Raw genomic sequence first — 15,993 nt, 5'->3', positions numbered from 1 at the left:
GCTGATAGGGCAACGCACCATTTAAGATAGAAAGAATTATCACAAAACCACCAGGCCACAATTGGGACGAAAGTGAAATTTGCATGTCCGCTAATATGACAGAAGCATATACATAGATGAATCCAAGAACATTCCCAAACTCATCCTCTAAAAACACAACATAGTGCAGTTTCAATCTCATGATAGTCACAAGGCTAAAAACCATAAACTCCATCATGCATAGCAGGGACTAGCTACTATGACATCCCCACTGACGTCATCAACGCCCAACAGTGGGTGTAGACCATAGTATAAAAATATGCTTTCACACATACAAATCCACACACCCACACATACTTTAGTATCCATTTATACAAAGTCTTCATACTGAGTTTCTGTCGGCACTTTGGAGGTGAAGGGCAGACTCAGCCATGACGAAGGCTAGCACTAAAGGAGAAGGCTAATCAAAAGGTAGTCCAAAATCTCTTCATTCAAGCTACAACTGCTTGTGAAGTCTAAACGTTTTCATTTTCGTCCCTCCCCAACGAGCATCTAAATCTAAATCTAGCTGATAGGGCAACGCACCATTTAAGATAGAAAGCCAAAGTAAAAATGTACGATAGTGCATCATAAAATTGAACTTCAACATCATTTCATGTGTCACTCCTTTTGACCACACTGGAACCTAGAACAGAATGTGAATCCTTGGAGGAATAATAATCAAATGATCCTGTCATATGAACAATGAAAGTCCTACTTCAATCAGTATGAAAGACCGACAATTTATTTTTCCAACTCCCCGAAATGCATCCAACAATCAGCTCTTATGATGTTTTATGTTAAAAAATCCTGGATAGAAATATACCCAAAGTTTATCACAACTGAAGCTACAGGCCCAAATCAATAATCGAGCAAATCTTTGCTATATACAGGCTATCTTTACATAAAATTCACCACTGATCCCAAAAATTGAAGTCAAGAATGCTGAGCCGCCTGGGGTCTGTCATGTTCATCTCAGTGTGCCAATATATATGACAAACAGCATACGCATGACCACGAGTCCCGTTCTAAAGTTGTCCAAATGTTTGTAAAAGCTCTCATTCAACCAACTTCTGCTGATTTCCCTGCACTTCCAATTTGTGTGTTGGCATGTTTTCCCCCGACTCCAAGGTTCCATTTGAAGCTCGGCTGGTGGAAGTAGATGGAAAAGTTCCGAGATTTGTAGACCTCCTCACTGGGTTCGGTAGTGAATGCCTTCTCTTCACATCCTTGATGGGCTGCTGTTTTGGGTAGATTAAAGATTGTCTTTCACGTTGTGCAGCTGGGAGCTCACCATTGACTTTTTCGGGCTGTTTTTTGAGAGACTTATCACTCACATCTAAGAGAGCCACAGTCTGAGGACTTCCTGTTCCATGTGAGTTTGCTCTTGCAAGTTGCTTGGACATATCGAGAGAGAGCTTCGAATTCAATGTTTTCTTCACATTAAGAGAAGGTGACTTTTGCAAATTATTTTTCTTTGCTACATTGTCTACGGAGAGTATCTTTTGTGAATCCTGTTTGGAATCTTGATTTGGGATGGCGTTCTCACCAGGTTGCCCACTTATCCAACGATCAAGCCAAATCCAGCTCCATGTAGAGTTGTCGAGTTCATAGTCAAACAAAGCTTCTGAATTGATCTTAGAATTTGCTCTCCACTGCAGCAAAGATTAGAGATCAGGGCTGGAAAATCTCTCTCTCTCTCTCTCTCTCTCTCTCTCTCTCTCTTGCGCGCAGCAAAGATATCAGAAACTGACATACTGTTTGCATTAGAGACATGGGAACATGAAGGGCAGGAGACCCCAAAGATGCAAGGATTTTCCAAGAAATCAATATGGAACCCAAAATTTTCCATAGCACAAAGGGGCTTCGGGGAGATAGCATGTTGCATTCAAAAAGATTGGGAGAATAGAATTGAGGTCATAAAGGAAGAACCACGTAAACAATACATGTGGCTGGAGATATCAACAAATGGGGATATCCGACTGGCAGCAGGATATTTTGCTCATTTGGGAGGAGTGTAGGCATGCCCTGCAATCAATAGTACAACCAAAATTGCAAAACAGAAAATAAAGCATGGAAAACAGCAGACACAGAGGGGAAAGAGGCCAGAGCAAGAGATTACAGTTAATAGTCGGGGGGGAAAAGAGAGACTTCCTATGAAACAAACAGCTTGAACACTTCAAAGAGCTCAAGAAAAACCCTAGAAAACTCTTCCAGAAGCTACACGGGATCAAACCTCAGGATGGGAAAGTGGCATGGGATGACATGACCTGATCCGAGACCTATATGAGTGGGATAGTGTAGAAAAGAGCACTCAATTTTTCTCCATTTGAGGCCACTGATTGAATGATCTTCTCCAGCTCCACACGTCTCGAGCTTGGGGGGAGATCAGGAGCTCCCCACCTGTTGGGGTAAAGGCACATTGCCAACCCTTCATTAAAGATAGGACACCTATGACTGTCTTAAGACAGTCATAGGGTAAAACCTAATCCTAATAAAACTAAAGAGTTTTGTGGTGTGGCTCATCACTTCACACCCGCACATTGGAGTCTTCTCTCTCTCACTCTCTCCCTCTTGCTCTCATTTCCCCATCAGGCCCTTCAACTGGTATCAGAGCATCTCCTACCCTTCTCCACTCCCTAGCCCCTCGGGCCTTGAGCCCTCAGTACCCTCAGCAGCGCGCGCGAGCAAAGCAGCAGCAAGCAGCGCCGTACGGACGTACATCGTCCGTACATCCGTACGGACGGGCGTCGCATCGGAGGGCAATCAAAGGATATTTTCTGGCTATAGTGATGATTATTAGGGCAACATGATTTGGAACCTTGAAGCAATGAAGATCATTACTAGTAGGGATGCAATATTTAATAAAGACAACATTTGTTACACGTCACCACAAGATGTCTCGTTCTTTCCTATCACTGAATAAGTAGAGGAGAAGAAAGAGGAAGTAATTGTTGATGTTTCAGAATCTCTTTGAAGTAGCTACCTGGCTGGCTGCCCCAGCAGATTTTTTAGATCTCTACTATCCCCATAGCTTTCTCTGATGCATGCGTAGGCTCTGCATCTTAGGTGTACATGCTGTTCATTTTCTACCTCCCCTGTGGGGCAGATTTTACAGGTTCTTGCCTCTTTGGGGATCCTGGGTCTTGCCCATCTACCCCTCTCTATGTCGAGATCATGTGAACTAGTTCTGATTTTGCAGATTAGATGCCTTTTTAATGTTGAAATGTCTTTTCCAAGATATTTCTGCATTCCAAAGCTGTCCATTGAGTTAATTTCTTGCTTGTAAAACTGCATTTTTGTTCCTGGTGTATGCCAAAGTTATGCTGGAGAGAGAGAGAGAGAGAGAGAGAGAGAGAGAGAGAGAGAGAGTTGATCTGTCTCAATACAGTCTTTCTCAATATCGTCACATCTAAATTAGGTAAAACCCAATACATACTTGATCATCAAAGTGGATTACCAAGAGAGTGCCTCACAATCATGGCCACTTTGGAAAGTATTGATATCATCCATGAATCTCTTGGTTGGCTAGGCATGTGCAAAGAAAGTGCTCCTCTATCTCCACCTCCTTAGTGGCATTGCCTATCAAATCTGATGCTCTCTAGGTAAGCCTGCAGTCCTCTTGGTAGGCTAGGCATGTACAAAGAGAGTGCTCCTCTATCTCCACCTCCTCTAGTGGCATTGTCTATTAGATCCAATGCTCTCGAGGTGTGCCTACAATCCTCCCTATCTCAATCCTCACCCAGTGGGACCAACGACTATCCAATGGCAATCCTCAATAAGGTGAGAGTCATTGTCCTCCAAAAATTGGGGTTTGATAATGGCTCGGTCCTCAAATAGCCTCAAGAATTGATCGTGATAAAGATGGAGCTTGACGTGTAACTCCTAGTTCCCCCCCAGTCCGTGATGTGTGGAGATAAAGTTAATCCAACCGTATGACATGGTTGATATCATGCAATGGAGCGTAAAGGACTCCATATGTGAGATGTCAGATCAATTTCATCAACATTATAGTTGTGAAAATGTTGTAGAAAGTTAAGACAAGGATAATGACATGGTGAGTGTGCTCTAAACCTTCCACCCCATCTCAAGATGTTGTAACATATAAGAGAGAGAGAGAGAGAGAGAGAGAGAGAGAGAGAGAAAGAAAGAAAGAAAGAAAGTGTATTATTGTCCACTAAAGGCCAAAATGGGCCCATGGGACATCAAGAACTCTGCATACAAGATAGCACAAAATCAACGTGCCACAAAGCAGAGGCATCGTCGAATATCATCTAAGTGCTACGCAATACAATGCAAGTGAAAGTACATAATGTCAAATCTGAGCCTAAATACAAAGTAAACTAGATGCAAGGAAACCGCCCCTGGGTGCAAAATGGGGGGATGAGTACAATATGCCAATGCAAAGATACAAGTCCAGGTGTCACGGAGTCTGAGAACCAAAATAATACTAGAAATCCTGTCCATCGACTCTGCCTCCTGCTATGAGAGTACAAATCTGAGCAAAGGTGAGGTGAGCGGCTGGTGGGGCGAGATCTCCATGAGTAAGTCTCCTCCGAAAAGCTGCCATCATCTTGGATCGTCTGGAGATGAAGCGACGAGTACGTCCCCTATGTAACAAGATCCTGCGGCGTCTACAAACCATCTCATATGTACATCCACAGGGTGGAGGCATGTGTCCTGTGTGAGCTCTGACCTCCTAGTGCTCCTCCTGGTCTCTGTCCTCTGGTATAGCGTGTGCCTGAGCTCTATCAGGCTGGGCTCTATCACACTCCGGTCTGTGCTGATGGTCTCTGAGGTAGTCTCGTCGAAGCATAGTGGCCTCCCTAACATAAAGAGCTAGGCAATGCTGATCCTCGTAGTCCATCACTCGTGAGAGAGGTCCAAAGCCATCCGTGAAGAGACAGTGGAATCTACCTCTGAGCTCATAATATAGCGGGCATCTGCAAATGAAGTGCTCCTCTGACTCCACCTCTCCCATGGTGCAACAAGGGCAGATCCTGGTCTCTCGGCCTGGTCGCCATCCATCCTCCATGCGTCGCATCCTACCAGCCTCTATCTCGAGCTGATGCGAAGAGACTCTAAGTTGGCCAAGGGCAATCCTCAGTGAGTGGGACATGTGGATACCTGTATAGCCTGGTGGAATGACAAATCCATCCTCTGAGATCCGAAGGAAGTGGTCACGATATGTGGCCATCTTCGTCGGAAGCTGCGTGGGATAAATCCAAGTGCGATACGTATGAAACTGCAGCAAGTCTGCTCTCGTGACCTGGCTAAGCTCGTGGCGAGTCAACTCGAGATGAGGGGCATCTATGCTGTATCGGAAGGGAGGCAGTCTATCCATGTCTAGTCCAAGAGATGTGAGCCACCTAGTGAGTCTGAAGTACCAGCAGTATCGGGCCCCAGATCGTGCCAACTCCATAGAAGATGCAAGTGCTAACCATGGCAACCGAGCTCTGCCTGCTGCTGAGTCTCCAAACTCCCTAACCCTATGCAAATACATGACCGACTGAAACGCTGCATCCAATGCAAGGGGAGTAGCTCCAAACTCTGCTAGCATGATCTCGTGCGGAACTGTAGCCTTGGCCCTAATGAGCCGAGAGAACATGATGATCTTTGCTCTTCCTGCAAAAGCAAAGTAACAAGCTGCTCAAAAGAATAGTGGTCTGGATTACCCATGGCCACTAATTGAAGGGTTGTAGCAAACCCTTGATATGTATCTGGTAGTCCATTCAATGTAGTACTGACAAGCTGTGAATTTGGCGCCACCTCATCAATGTTGGCAAGCTGTTCCATGAGGTCCTTGACCTTTGTCAAATATGCATCCATTGACTCACCTTGATTCATATTCACTTCCTGTAATTGCCTTCTCAAATATGCAACATGAGCTTCATTGCGAATTTGATATAGAGAAGCCAATTTATCCCAAGCATCCTTTGCTGTCCTGCAGGACCGTATAATGATTCTCTTGCATGATAAAGCAATGCATGAATGTGCATTTGCATCTCTTGCATCCCATCTTGACTGTTCTTGAGTTGCAAGAGCAGCAGCAGGAGTGCTAGAGGAAGAGGCATCAGGAGGAGTACCACCTGCAGGAGGTGCAGCAGTAGACCCAACCACTGTCGCATTGGATGGCCTCAGATCATCCCCAGAAACAATATTCCACAAATGCTTTGCAACAAGAATATGTTTCATGAGATAAGACCACATCGGATAGTTGGTGCCATCCAACTTATCATCTTCACGAAGAACTCCAAATAAATCTTGATTGTTCCCAGCCATAGCAACTGTGATAACCTGTAAAACACCTAAAAAACCAAAAGCCTCAAGGCTATCACTGCAAAAAAAGCTGGCTGTCCCAAAAATGACAGCAAATATCTACAAATCTATGACCCAAATCAAAGGGCAAATGCAGATCTAACCCAAATGTGACTGTGACAGGCAATGTTCACTGCAAAAACAGCAAATTTGGCAAAAGCCCCAAATTTATTGAGGGCAAATAGGCCAAAAAGAGGGCAAATTCAGAAAAGCCCCAAATTTTGCTGAAATTTTGCAAATATGACCCAATCTATGCAAATCTGACTCAATGTCGTGCAAATGTAACTGAATGTCTTGCAATCTGACCCAATGTACTACAATCTTGTACAACAAAGGTATGAAATGGCGTACAGTACAATACGACATACGGATGGAGTACAACGCAGCGTACGGACGCGGGTCTTCTCACGTACGGTACAGTACGACGGCTCACTGCAGGTACGACATACGGCGAATTGCTCATCGTACGTACGGCAAACTACCACTGAAGGTAAGTGATGACGCAGAGTACGGAAGGTACTGCGCAGTGTACGATTGCAAAGTGCGACGCAGAGTACGGATGTACGGCGAGGACGCAGAAGGTACGGGTGATGCAGGTCTGCTCACGTATGGACTGTGGCAGTACGGTACGACGATGCGCAGTACGGTGACACGCAGTTGTACGGCGACGGCGATGTACGTGTTCATGTACGGGCTGTACGGCTAAGGTACTATATGCAGTACGAAACAGGTGACGTCGAAAAAACTACAGGTACTGAAGATATGTTGACCAGCAGGGCAACAGACTTCCCAAAGAGCAATAGAGGACTCAGGGGCTGAGTAGAGCTGGAAGACAAGAGCAAAACCTGCTCTGATACCACTGAAGGTGTGAAGTGAAGAGAGAGAGAGTGAGAGTGCAGGTACAGGACGAGTCGAGGAAGAAGTCACGTCAAACTTACATTGATGGATAAGGTTCCTAAACACAAGTACAAAGTACTTGTATCTAGGCCTAGGACTAAGTGTCCTAGGTGTCACATAGGACTAAGTGTCCTATGTGGCATAGAAGGCACTAACACTATAAGTGCCTACACTTATGCCTACAAGGCACACACCATGGCCTATAGGGCATCACTAGAACCACCAAAAGATGATATACAATAGCTCTGCGCCTAACAAGGGCTACAATAACCCATGTCGGCCAGGCTCTGACCCTGGATAGGGAGGGGATATCCCCAAGTTTATTCTGCGCGTCAACCCTCTGTCTAAGCTATTGAGTCACTGACTTTGGGTCACGATCATGTCGAGGCCTCGTCTCGTGGGGACAGGAAGAACTCCGTGATAGAGCTCTGAGAGGGATCTGCCAAGGAAGAAGCTCCGTGATTGGAGTAGCCTCTCGTAGTGCCTAACTGCCTCATGAATGAAAGCCGCCAAGCATCTGTGCTCTGGATAGGAGAGGAATCGGGACAAAACCCCAGAGCTATCTCTGAAGAGATAGTAGAAACGCCCTCGGATCTCATAGTAAATAGGACACTTGAAGATGAAGTCTTCCTCCGTCTCAACCTCTTGTATGTCACATAATGTGCATATGCGCCTCTCCCTAGGCAGGCTCTCTGCTCTAACGCTCTCGATACTAAGTCTATGTGAAGAGACCCGAAACTACCCAATAGAGATCCTCAGTGAGTGGGGTAAGTGGATCTGCATGTATCTTGGTGGATCAATGAAACCCTCCTTTGTGATATGCAAGCAGTGATGCTTGTAGAAGTTGAGCATCACTAGAAGCTCGCTCGGTCCCAGCCAAGTCCAGAATGTGTGTAGCTGTAAGAGATCCTCACGGAGGACTTGGTTGACCTCGTTTGATAGGAGGGGAGAAAAGGGAGCCTCCATACTGTACTGGAAGGGAGAGAGTCTATCCATGTGGAGCCTCAGTCGCTCAAACCATCTCTATGTGCATATACCAGCATCTCTGGTCACCTCATGCTGAAAGGACGGCAATGCTAGCCATGGTAGCCTGCTTGTAACCGGCGTTTGACCCACAAAGGGCAATGTAACTAACTCTAATGTCTCACAAATCTGAAATACAGCCAACTTGAATCATTGCCATTGCCCACAAACAAAACTTAGAGCATATAACTTCACAGCTTAGCATCACTGAACCATTTAAGACGAGGGAGGCTAGAATGCCCCTACTCAAAAGCATGAAAACTGACACCTGTTGGCCCGAACACTTGGCACCCCTTGCGGTATTTATTTAACTACTGGTTAGCTCAAATTCAAGGGACTCCCTTCAAGAGCTCACCTGCAGGTGCAACGCAGTACAATGCCAACCCGTGGCTGTGCCAATGACCATTTCCTAGTGCTATTCTCTTGGTTTCTTTCAATAGCCATGCATAACACAAGTAGAACAACCCGATAGCATGCCAAGCAATGCATTCACATAGATCAGAGCCATTACTGAGCCCAAGGCTTGCCACTGCACCCCCCGGAAGCACAACCAGTGCCCCAATCCTCTTTAGGGCCAATGGCAGGGCATCCAACCTTGCAGAATCTCAGTAAAAATGACGGTAGCATAGTGCTGAAGAAGAAGATAAGAATCCAGCCAACAGAAATGTTTCAGCCCGGAACAGCCCCAGAAGTTGGTTGAACAGCAGACATCAGACTCTGATAGGAGGGAGCTGCCTATGAGTGACTTCTAGCACCAGAAAAGATCAAGAAAGAGAGGGTTCAGAAAGCTGAAACGGATCCGCCATGATTGCAACCACCAGAATGGAGATTAGCCCACCAACACCTCAGTTCTCAGTGCGCCTTGCATCAGGTAGGAGCATGAAGAGAGGCGTCTAAGAATATGGCCTCAGATGCAAGAAAGGAAGACTTTTGTCATGAAGAAAGTTGAGAAAAGCTCCAAAAATGGCCTAGAATGGAGGCGTCCAGGTCCAGGAAGCATGCCAGTAGCAGAGAGCACCAAGGGGAGGAGAACTGTCGCGAAGAAAGCTCCAAAATCGACTTCAGCAAGCAAGAGGGAGGCTGCAAAAATCCGCCATCTTCATAATGAGGGACTTTTGGTAAAGGTGAAGACTCAAAACAGCATGGAAAGGAAAGGAAGGGCTCCAGGGCCTTCCAGGGGCTTTTAGAGGTGACACCTAGGTGCCACAAGGCATGCAGAGAGGCCACACACAAACACATGGCAAAATGAGGTGTGGGAATTTAATGCCCCTAGGGGGGTCAGTTGGCACACTATGACCCTAATGCTTGGGAACCAATGACCCTAGTTTGTAGGATCTCTAGGGGGTCAATTGATAAAGAATGACCCCACTGAACCAAACCAATGACGTTAGAAACTGAAACCACTTTTATAGCTCTAGGAGTTGCACTTATTGCACATGAAATCATAGGTACCTTTTGGGCATTAACTAAGGCCCCTAGCCTGGCACCCTAGGCTAAATTCAATGACAGTTAGTTTGGACACTTCACCATCATCACCATGTCCCCGTGACATACCCCCCTCTTGAAAAATCAAACTATCTTGTTTGTTGTCCCAAAATTACAGCAAATAGAAACGGGTGTCACCCTCATGCTCCCACGCTGCAGCTGCTTGTTTCTCTTTTAGTTTGATGTCTGTTTTGTGTCCGTACGCTCTGTCGAAAATTCCACAAAAAAAATAAAAAATAAATCCGTACTGTAAAAAATTTGTATGATTTTGCCCGTACAGTCAGAAAAATCCATACAGGTTTGTCCGTATAGTCCGAAAAAATCCATACAGTTTTATCCGTACAGTAAAAAAATATGTATTGTTTGAAAATCCATACTATCAGATTTTTGTACAGATTCGTCCGTACAGATTCTGCTGCTGTTGTACATGTTGTATCCCTCCTTGTAAAGCTTTGCTGCTTTCAAGTCTTTTCCTTGACTCGAATGGCGGATTATTCCTATGAGAAAACCTTTCACAAAGACAAGTCGGTTTCCAACAAGAAACAAAAATAGGTGATGGATTTAAATGATTCCCTTCATGACTCTGCTAAGGCTCAGCTTGTTTATGAGGTTATGCATGAAGGGTTTGAAGACACCCGCAAAGGTTGGAAAGATCCACTTTCCACCACTGGCACTATGGTGGAAGTAGATGATATCTTTGATTCAGTTGAGGAGTATGCAAAGCATGCCATTATAATTTTCTTCCTAGGATGGATGCCTGCTGCAACAGATGTTGGGAATTGGTTGACTCGAACCCTGGGTGGTTCTTATGTCAAAAAAGTTCATTATGTAGCAAGGGGCTTTTTTGAGATCATCATGGCTGATGAGGAGCACTGTTAGGTTTTGCTGGAGCACTCTCCTCTCTTCTATGGCCAGCAGATGGTCCATGTCTTGCCTTGGTCTCCCACCCGGGATTATAGCCATTGATTCGGCATCGTTGCCTTGTTTGGGTAGAAGTTGTGGATTTTCCTCAATGCTTGTCTTCTCTTCTATCTAAAATTGCAGCTTCCCTCGGTAAGGTAATGGAAATTCGAATCGTTTCTGCATTTTATGGGATATAGATCATCCCACTCCAGCTTCATATTCGGATACCATGAATAATGTTTCCATGGGGAGTGCCTTTTACAAGCTCTAGTGGGGGCTGTATGTAGGTGCTTGCTTTGAATGCAAGCAATTTGGGCACATGGCTTTACAATGCCCTTCCCGAGCTCCAGGGATGACAGTGCAAGCTGAAATGGTTCAGTCTTTGAATAAGAATGCAAATGCCTCTTCTGTGGTAAAAAACAAAGGGATTAAATAGTTTTTCTATGTTCAAGACAAAGGCAAAGCCCCGGCTGTCTCAAATGATAATGCTTCTTTTTCTGTGCCTTTGTTCTCTTCACCTCAGGGGACGGGGGAAAAAAATTTGACTAATGGATGGCAAACTCCTTACAAAGTGATCTCCCCCAGGCGACCTTTGCCTTCTTGGACTTGGACTGGTGCATCCTCTCATGGGAAAACACCCGCTGAAAACTCTGCAAATCGGACCTTGTTTCCTAAAGAAGAAGTTGCTGCACTTTTGTCCTCTCCTCAGGTTGATGCTTCATCCCAGGGCAGAGGCCCGGACATTGAGGTGGAAATGCAGATGTAGCATTAGGAAAAAAGGGAGCTCATTTTGGGGCCTTTTAGAAGAGAGAGAAAATAGGCTCTCAACCAATTAGGAGTGGGCCAACGTAACGTTGAAAATTCAACAAAAGAAGATGAAAATAAGAAAAAGAAATAGTACTATATGTTCGTAGAAGCATGTCACATTAATGAGGTGATCTGATTTGAATCTTTAAAAAATTTATTTTCTGTGAAGAATTTGATGATTCTGACACTACAGACACGTCCGGAACGGCCCAAAACCCCAAGAACGGCACTGGAAACGCTGGAATCGGACATCCGGAGGCCCAAAAACGGCCAAAAAAGGCCAAAAAACGCGATTTGCAGTAAAATGCGATATGGCACTTTTGAAATTTCAAAAGGTGCCAGATCGCATTTTGCTGCAAATCCCACTTTTCGGCATTTTTTGGCCGTTTCCGGGCCTCCGGATGTCCGATTCCAGCGTTTCCAGTGCCGTTTTTGGGGTTTTGGGCCGTTCCGGACGCGTCTGCGATGTCAGAATCACCAAATTCTGCACAGAAAAGTATTGCTCTTATATGAACATTGAATGTAAAGCATGTAAAAGAATATATTTATTCCTTTTCACACTGACATTTCTCACGCAAGTATCCATATTTTCTTGCTTTTGTAGAGAGAGAAAAGAGAAAATAGTGAATTTCTTACAGGGCCCCAAAATGAGCTCCCTTTTTTCCTAATGACAGCCCGTTAGTTGCTGTACATACCTGTCCCATAACTGTAAATATGCTTCATCATCTGAAGTGTGTTACTCTCAATGTACAGGGAATGTGTAATGGTCGCAAATGGAAATTGGTCTGGATGTATATCGGGCAATTGCAGCCAGATATAGTTGCTTTGCAAGAGCATAATCAGCATATGTATGGTGGTCAGATAGGCCATTTTGCTAGTTATGATATCTTCTATGCTGGAGAGCACTCCTTTTCTAGTGTGGCTTTTTTGGTAAAGCACGACCTTCAACCTGTTGTGGCTCTCAATGATCGCCATGGTAGATGGATTATTGTTCAATGCCTTGTTCAATGGAAATTTTTGAATTTGCATCGGTTTATGCCCCCCACTCTTCTCGTGATAGAGCTTTGATCTGAGCTACCATGCATAACTATCCATGGCGACAACATGCCTTCATTTGTGGTGACTTTAATAATTCCCCTCAATCGGGTGACAACACCTCAGGCCACACTCATATGTTGGCTTCTGAAACACAGGCATGGTCTGATTTTTTGCTTCAATTGCGCCTGGTTGAATCTCTGGAAGGAATTACAGCCCATGCTCCGGGATATACCTTTCAGTATAATGCTCAATCTACTTATCGGGCACGCTTGGACAGATGGTATCAGGTTGATCATAGTGATGCCTTTACTTGTCAAATTTGGGTTGATCATGCTTTCACACATTCGGATCATGCTCCTTTTTGGTTGAGGCTTTCCTTACATGAATTTCCCACTGATAGATTGCCTTGCCGAAGGCTTTTGCTAATAAATAATAGTTATCTGGAGCATGCTGACTTTAAAGCCTTGGTCTCTTATGCTATTCAGCCTCTCTCTCGTCAGATACACATTGGTTTGGATTATGCTTGGCAGGCTTTTGTTGCTCAGATGCAAGCAGTTATTCGGGATTATGGCAAATCCTATATGTAAGCCACAAGGGAGACTGCAGCACATGCCAAATTTACTTGTCAGAGTTTGACTGAGCTTGCTCATCTTCGCCCTTTGTCTTTAGAGGAAAGCATGCTCTTATGTCAGGCTCAATTCTCTCTTCAATCCAATTATCACAGAAAGCTTGCTGAATGGAAAACTCGATCTAGACAACGGGCTTTTTTGGATAAAGGCTGCTCTTCCAAGCAATTTTTTAAGAGTTCACACTACAAAAGACAGGCTGCCAATATCTGTCGGATCCGGATGCTTGATGGTTCTTAGTCAACATCTCGTTTAGAGCTTGCTGATTTATGTGTGCAACACTTTTGGGCATGTGGATACTCTTTCTTCTCGGGTTGTGTCTGCACGTCAGCTTCTTTTGCAGCATGTTCATCCAATTCTGTCTGATGCTCAGGCTTTGGAACTTGAACATCCCTTCATTGAAAGGGAATTGTCTGATGCACTGAGATCCTATGGCAGATGGGAATCTCCAGGATGGGATGGTCTCACTGTTGAATTCTTTCTTGCATTCTAGGATCTTCTTAAATTCACCTTGCTGCAAATGGTAAATATAGCATGGCAAAATCAGCAGATGCCTATGTCATGGAAAAAGGGTCTTCTCAAGCTGACTCCAAAGAAGTAGCTATGTGATTCACTTGGTGATTGGAGGCCAATCACGCTCATGCCAATCATTTACAAGATCATTGCCAAAATGGTGGTTGATCGGATTAAAGATTATTTGCATGATGGGTTGCATCCCTTCCAATATGGCTTTGTTCCACGTCGTCATATCATAGACAACATTGCCAATGCTTATATTGGGATTGAATATGCCAAATACATGCAGCAGGATGTTCTACTCTTGTAGGTAGATATTGCAAAAGCCTTTGACACAGTTCAATGGGATTTCATCTCGCAAACTATGCGAGCTTTGGGGTTTGGACAAAAAATGCAGCAGGTTATTTATTGGCTTTACAGAGATAGCAATGCAGCTTGCATTCTTTGTGGAGATATATGTGATGAGTAGACTCTTTGTTGTGCGGTCGGCCAGGGATGCCCTCTCAGTGCTTTATTGTATGCCATTGCTACTCATCCTATGCTGCAATATATTGATCATCTTGTGGCTACAGAATCACTTCATGGCTTGGAATTGAATGCTAATCGCAGCATGGTTGCTCAAGCTTATGCTGATGATTCTTTCTTTACCCCGAAGAATACGCCCCATGATCTTGGTGCCTTGATGCAAGCCCTCTTTGTTTATGGTTTGGCAGCTGGTCTTTATGTTAATTTTCAGAAGTCTAAGCTGCTCCGTTTGCATTCCAAAGACTGACATAGTCTATTATGGCCCGGGGATATCATTCCACCCATTCAGTTTGTTCGTCATCTTGGTTACCCTTTGGGATGGGAACTCACTCGCCGACAACAAACTGATTGGGTTTTGGCTAAGCTTTGGAAAAAGCTTGAGTATTGGAAACTGGCAACCTGGCCTTTGCACGTTTGTCTTCGAATAGTGCAGTCCATCCTTGTGGCATATATTCAATTTTACTTGCCATTGATCATGTTCACTAAGGCAAATCTCAGGCTACTTTTGATGCATCACATTTGTTCTCCCAAGATGCATGGTGGATTGAACGTCACGGATATTCATGTGCATATTCTTGCCCACAGGGGGAAAATGTTGCTGCAATTTTTGCAAGGTGATCAGCGTTGGGCTCTTATGATTAGGACTTTGGTCACTCATATCAGTATTTCTGCATTTGGTCATTGGCAACTCGATCAATGGGATTTCTTTTTTGGCTGCACTGATGGTACTTTGCCCAGCTGCCCTTTTGTCTCCCGCTTGCTTCTTGATTGGAAGCATGTTCTTTCTGATCTGGAATGGAATGGACGGCAATCTTTGCTTGGGAATTTTTTGAGAGCTGAAAGCATTCACTGGTTGAAAGTCTTTTAGCCTCCCTTGGCTTTATAGGATCCTCAACTTTCCTACTTTGTCTCGTTTAAAGGCATCACCTCGGTTGCTGATGTTATAGATGATGCTGGTATTGTGCTCCCCTTTTCTCTAGCAGCCACTACATATGGATTGGGCTCTCATTATCGTCCTTTGTGGCGACAAATTACTTCTATGCTTTCGCCTTTTGTTCCGATTCCTCCTTTGGAACTCCAGGACGGGCTGGAAGATTGGATTTTGACTTCTCCAGGGACCTCTTCTCGTCCTTTGAGGCTATCTCAGATTACTGTACCTGCATTGTATAAAATCCTTTTGCCTCAACCTTGGGTTTCAGAGAGAGGTGATTCTGTTTGGCGAATGCATCGCCCAGCTAAGTGGTGGAGGAAAAGATTATAGCAACTTAGGGCCTATAAAGTACCGCTTCGGCAACATGTTTTCTTTTGGCAAGTTCTTTTGGGAGTGTTTCCATCTGGACAACTATTAGCTCATCGACACATTGCTTCTACACTTTGCCATAGATGTTCTACTTCTTCGGAGACTATGCCTCACTTGTTTTGGCATTGTCCATGTTGTCGTGAGTTTTTTTATCTACTTTGACAGCGCCTGCGAGCGAGATTCCCATCTGTTCCATTTGGGAAGTTCTTATGGCTATTTGGGTTTCATCCATCCAGACCAGAGTTTCATCTTTTCTTTGTTTGGGTTCGCTATTGGGCACTATGGACTTTATGAACATATAGGATTTGTAAAGTCTTTGGTGATCCTACTTTCTCTCTGTTTGGCTTTTTTAGGCGTTCTGTGTAGCAATCTTTCTTTGATTGCTTGCAGACCTGCTGCATAGATCATGAGGTCTTTTGGGCATATATTGAAATTTTCAATTGATGTAATTGTAGCACCTTGTTTTGAGGTTGCTACTCATATTATATAATCAATCAAAGATTTCACCAAAAAAAAAGCGTGTTTGTGTGTGTGTGT

The 15,993-nt window shown here is 44.4% G+C and overlaps 1 protein-coding gene across 1 annotated transcript in view; it reads right to left on the bottom strand.

Annotated features, from left to right (window-relative positions):
- Positions 1-712: 712 nt before the first annotated feature.
- Positions 713-15,993, bottom strand: part of LOC147880190 (protein IQ-DOMAIN 5-like) — a 45,168-nt gene continuing 29,887 nt past the window's right edge. The window contains exon 6 of the mRNA XM_087371221.1: positions 713-1,673. Within this exon, the coding sequence (XP_087227347.1) occupies positions 1,077-1,673 (597 nt within the window). The 3' untranslated portion in view covers positions 713-1,076. The remainder of the gene's footprint in view (positions 1,674-15,993) is intronic.

The sequence above is a fragment of the Dipteris shenzhenensis genome, chromosome 32 (genome assembly GCF_047967505.1).
Source record: "Dipteris shenzhenensis isolate YYH24624 ecotype China chromosome 32, Dip_SZ_1.0, whole genome shotgun sequence".
NCBI lineage: Eukaryota > Viridiplantae > Streptophyta > Polypodiopsida > Gleicheniales > Dipteridaceae > Dipteris > Dipteris shenzhenensis.
Note: the sequence above shows the minus strand (reverse complement) of the source record. Positions and strands in the feature narration are given on the sequence as shown.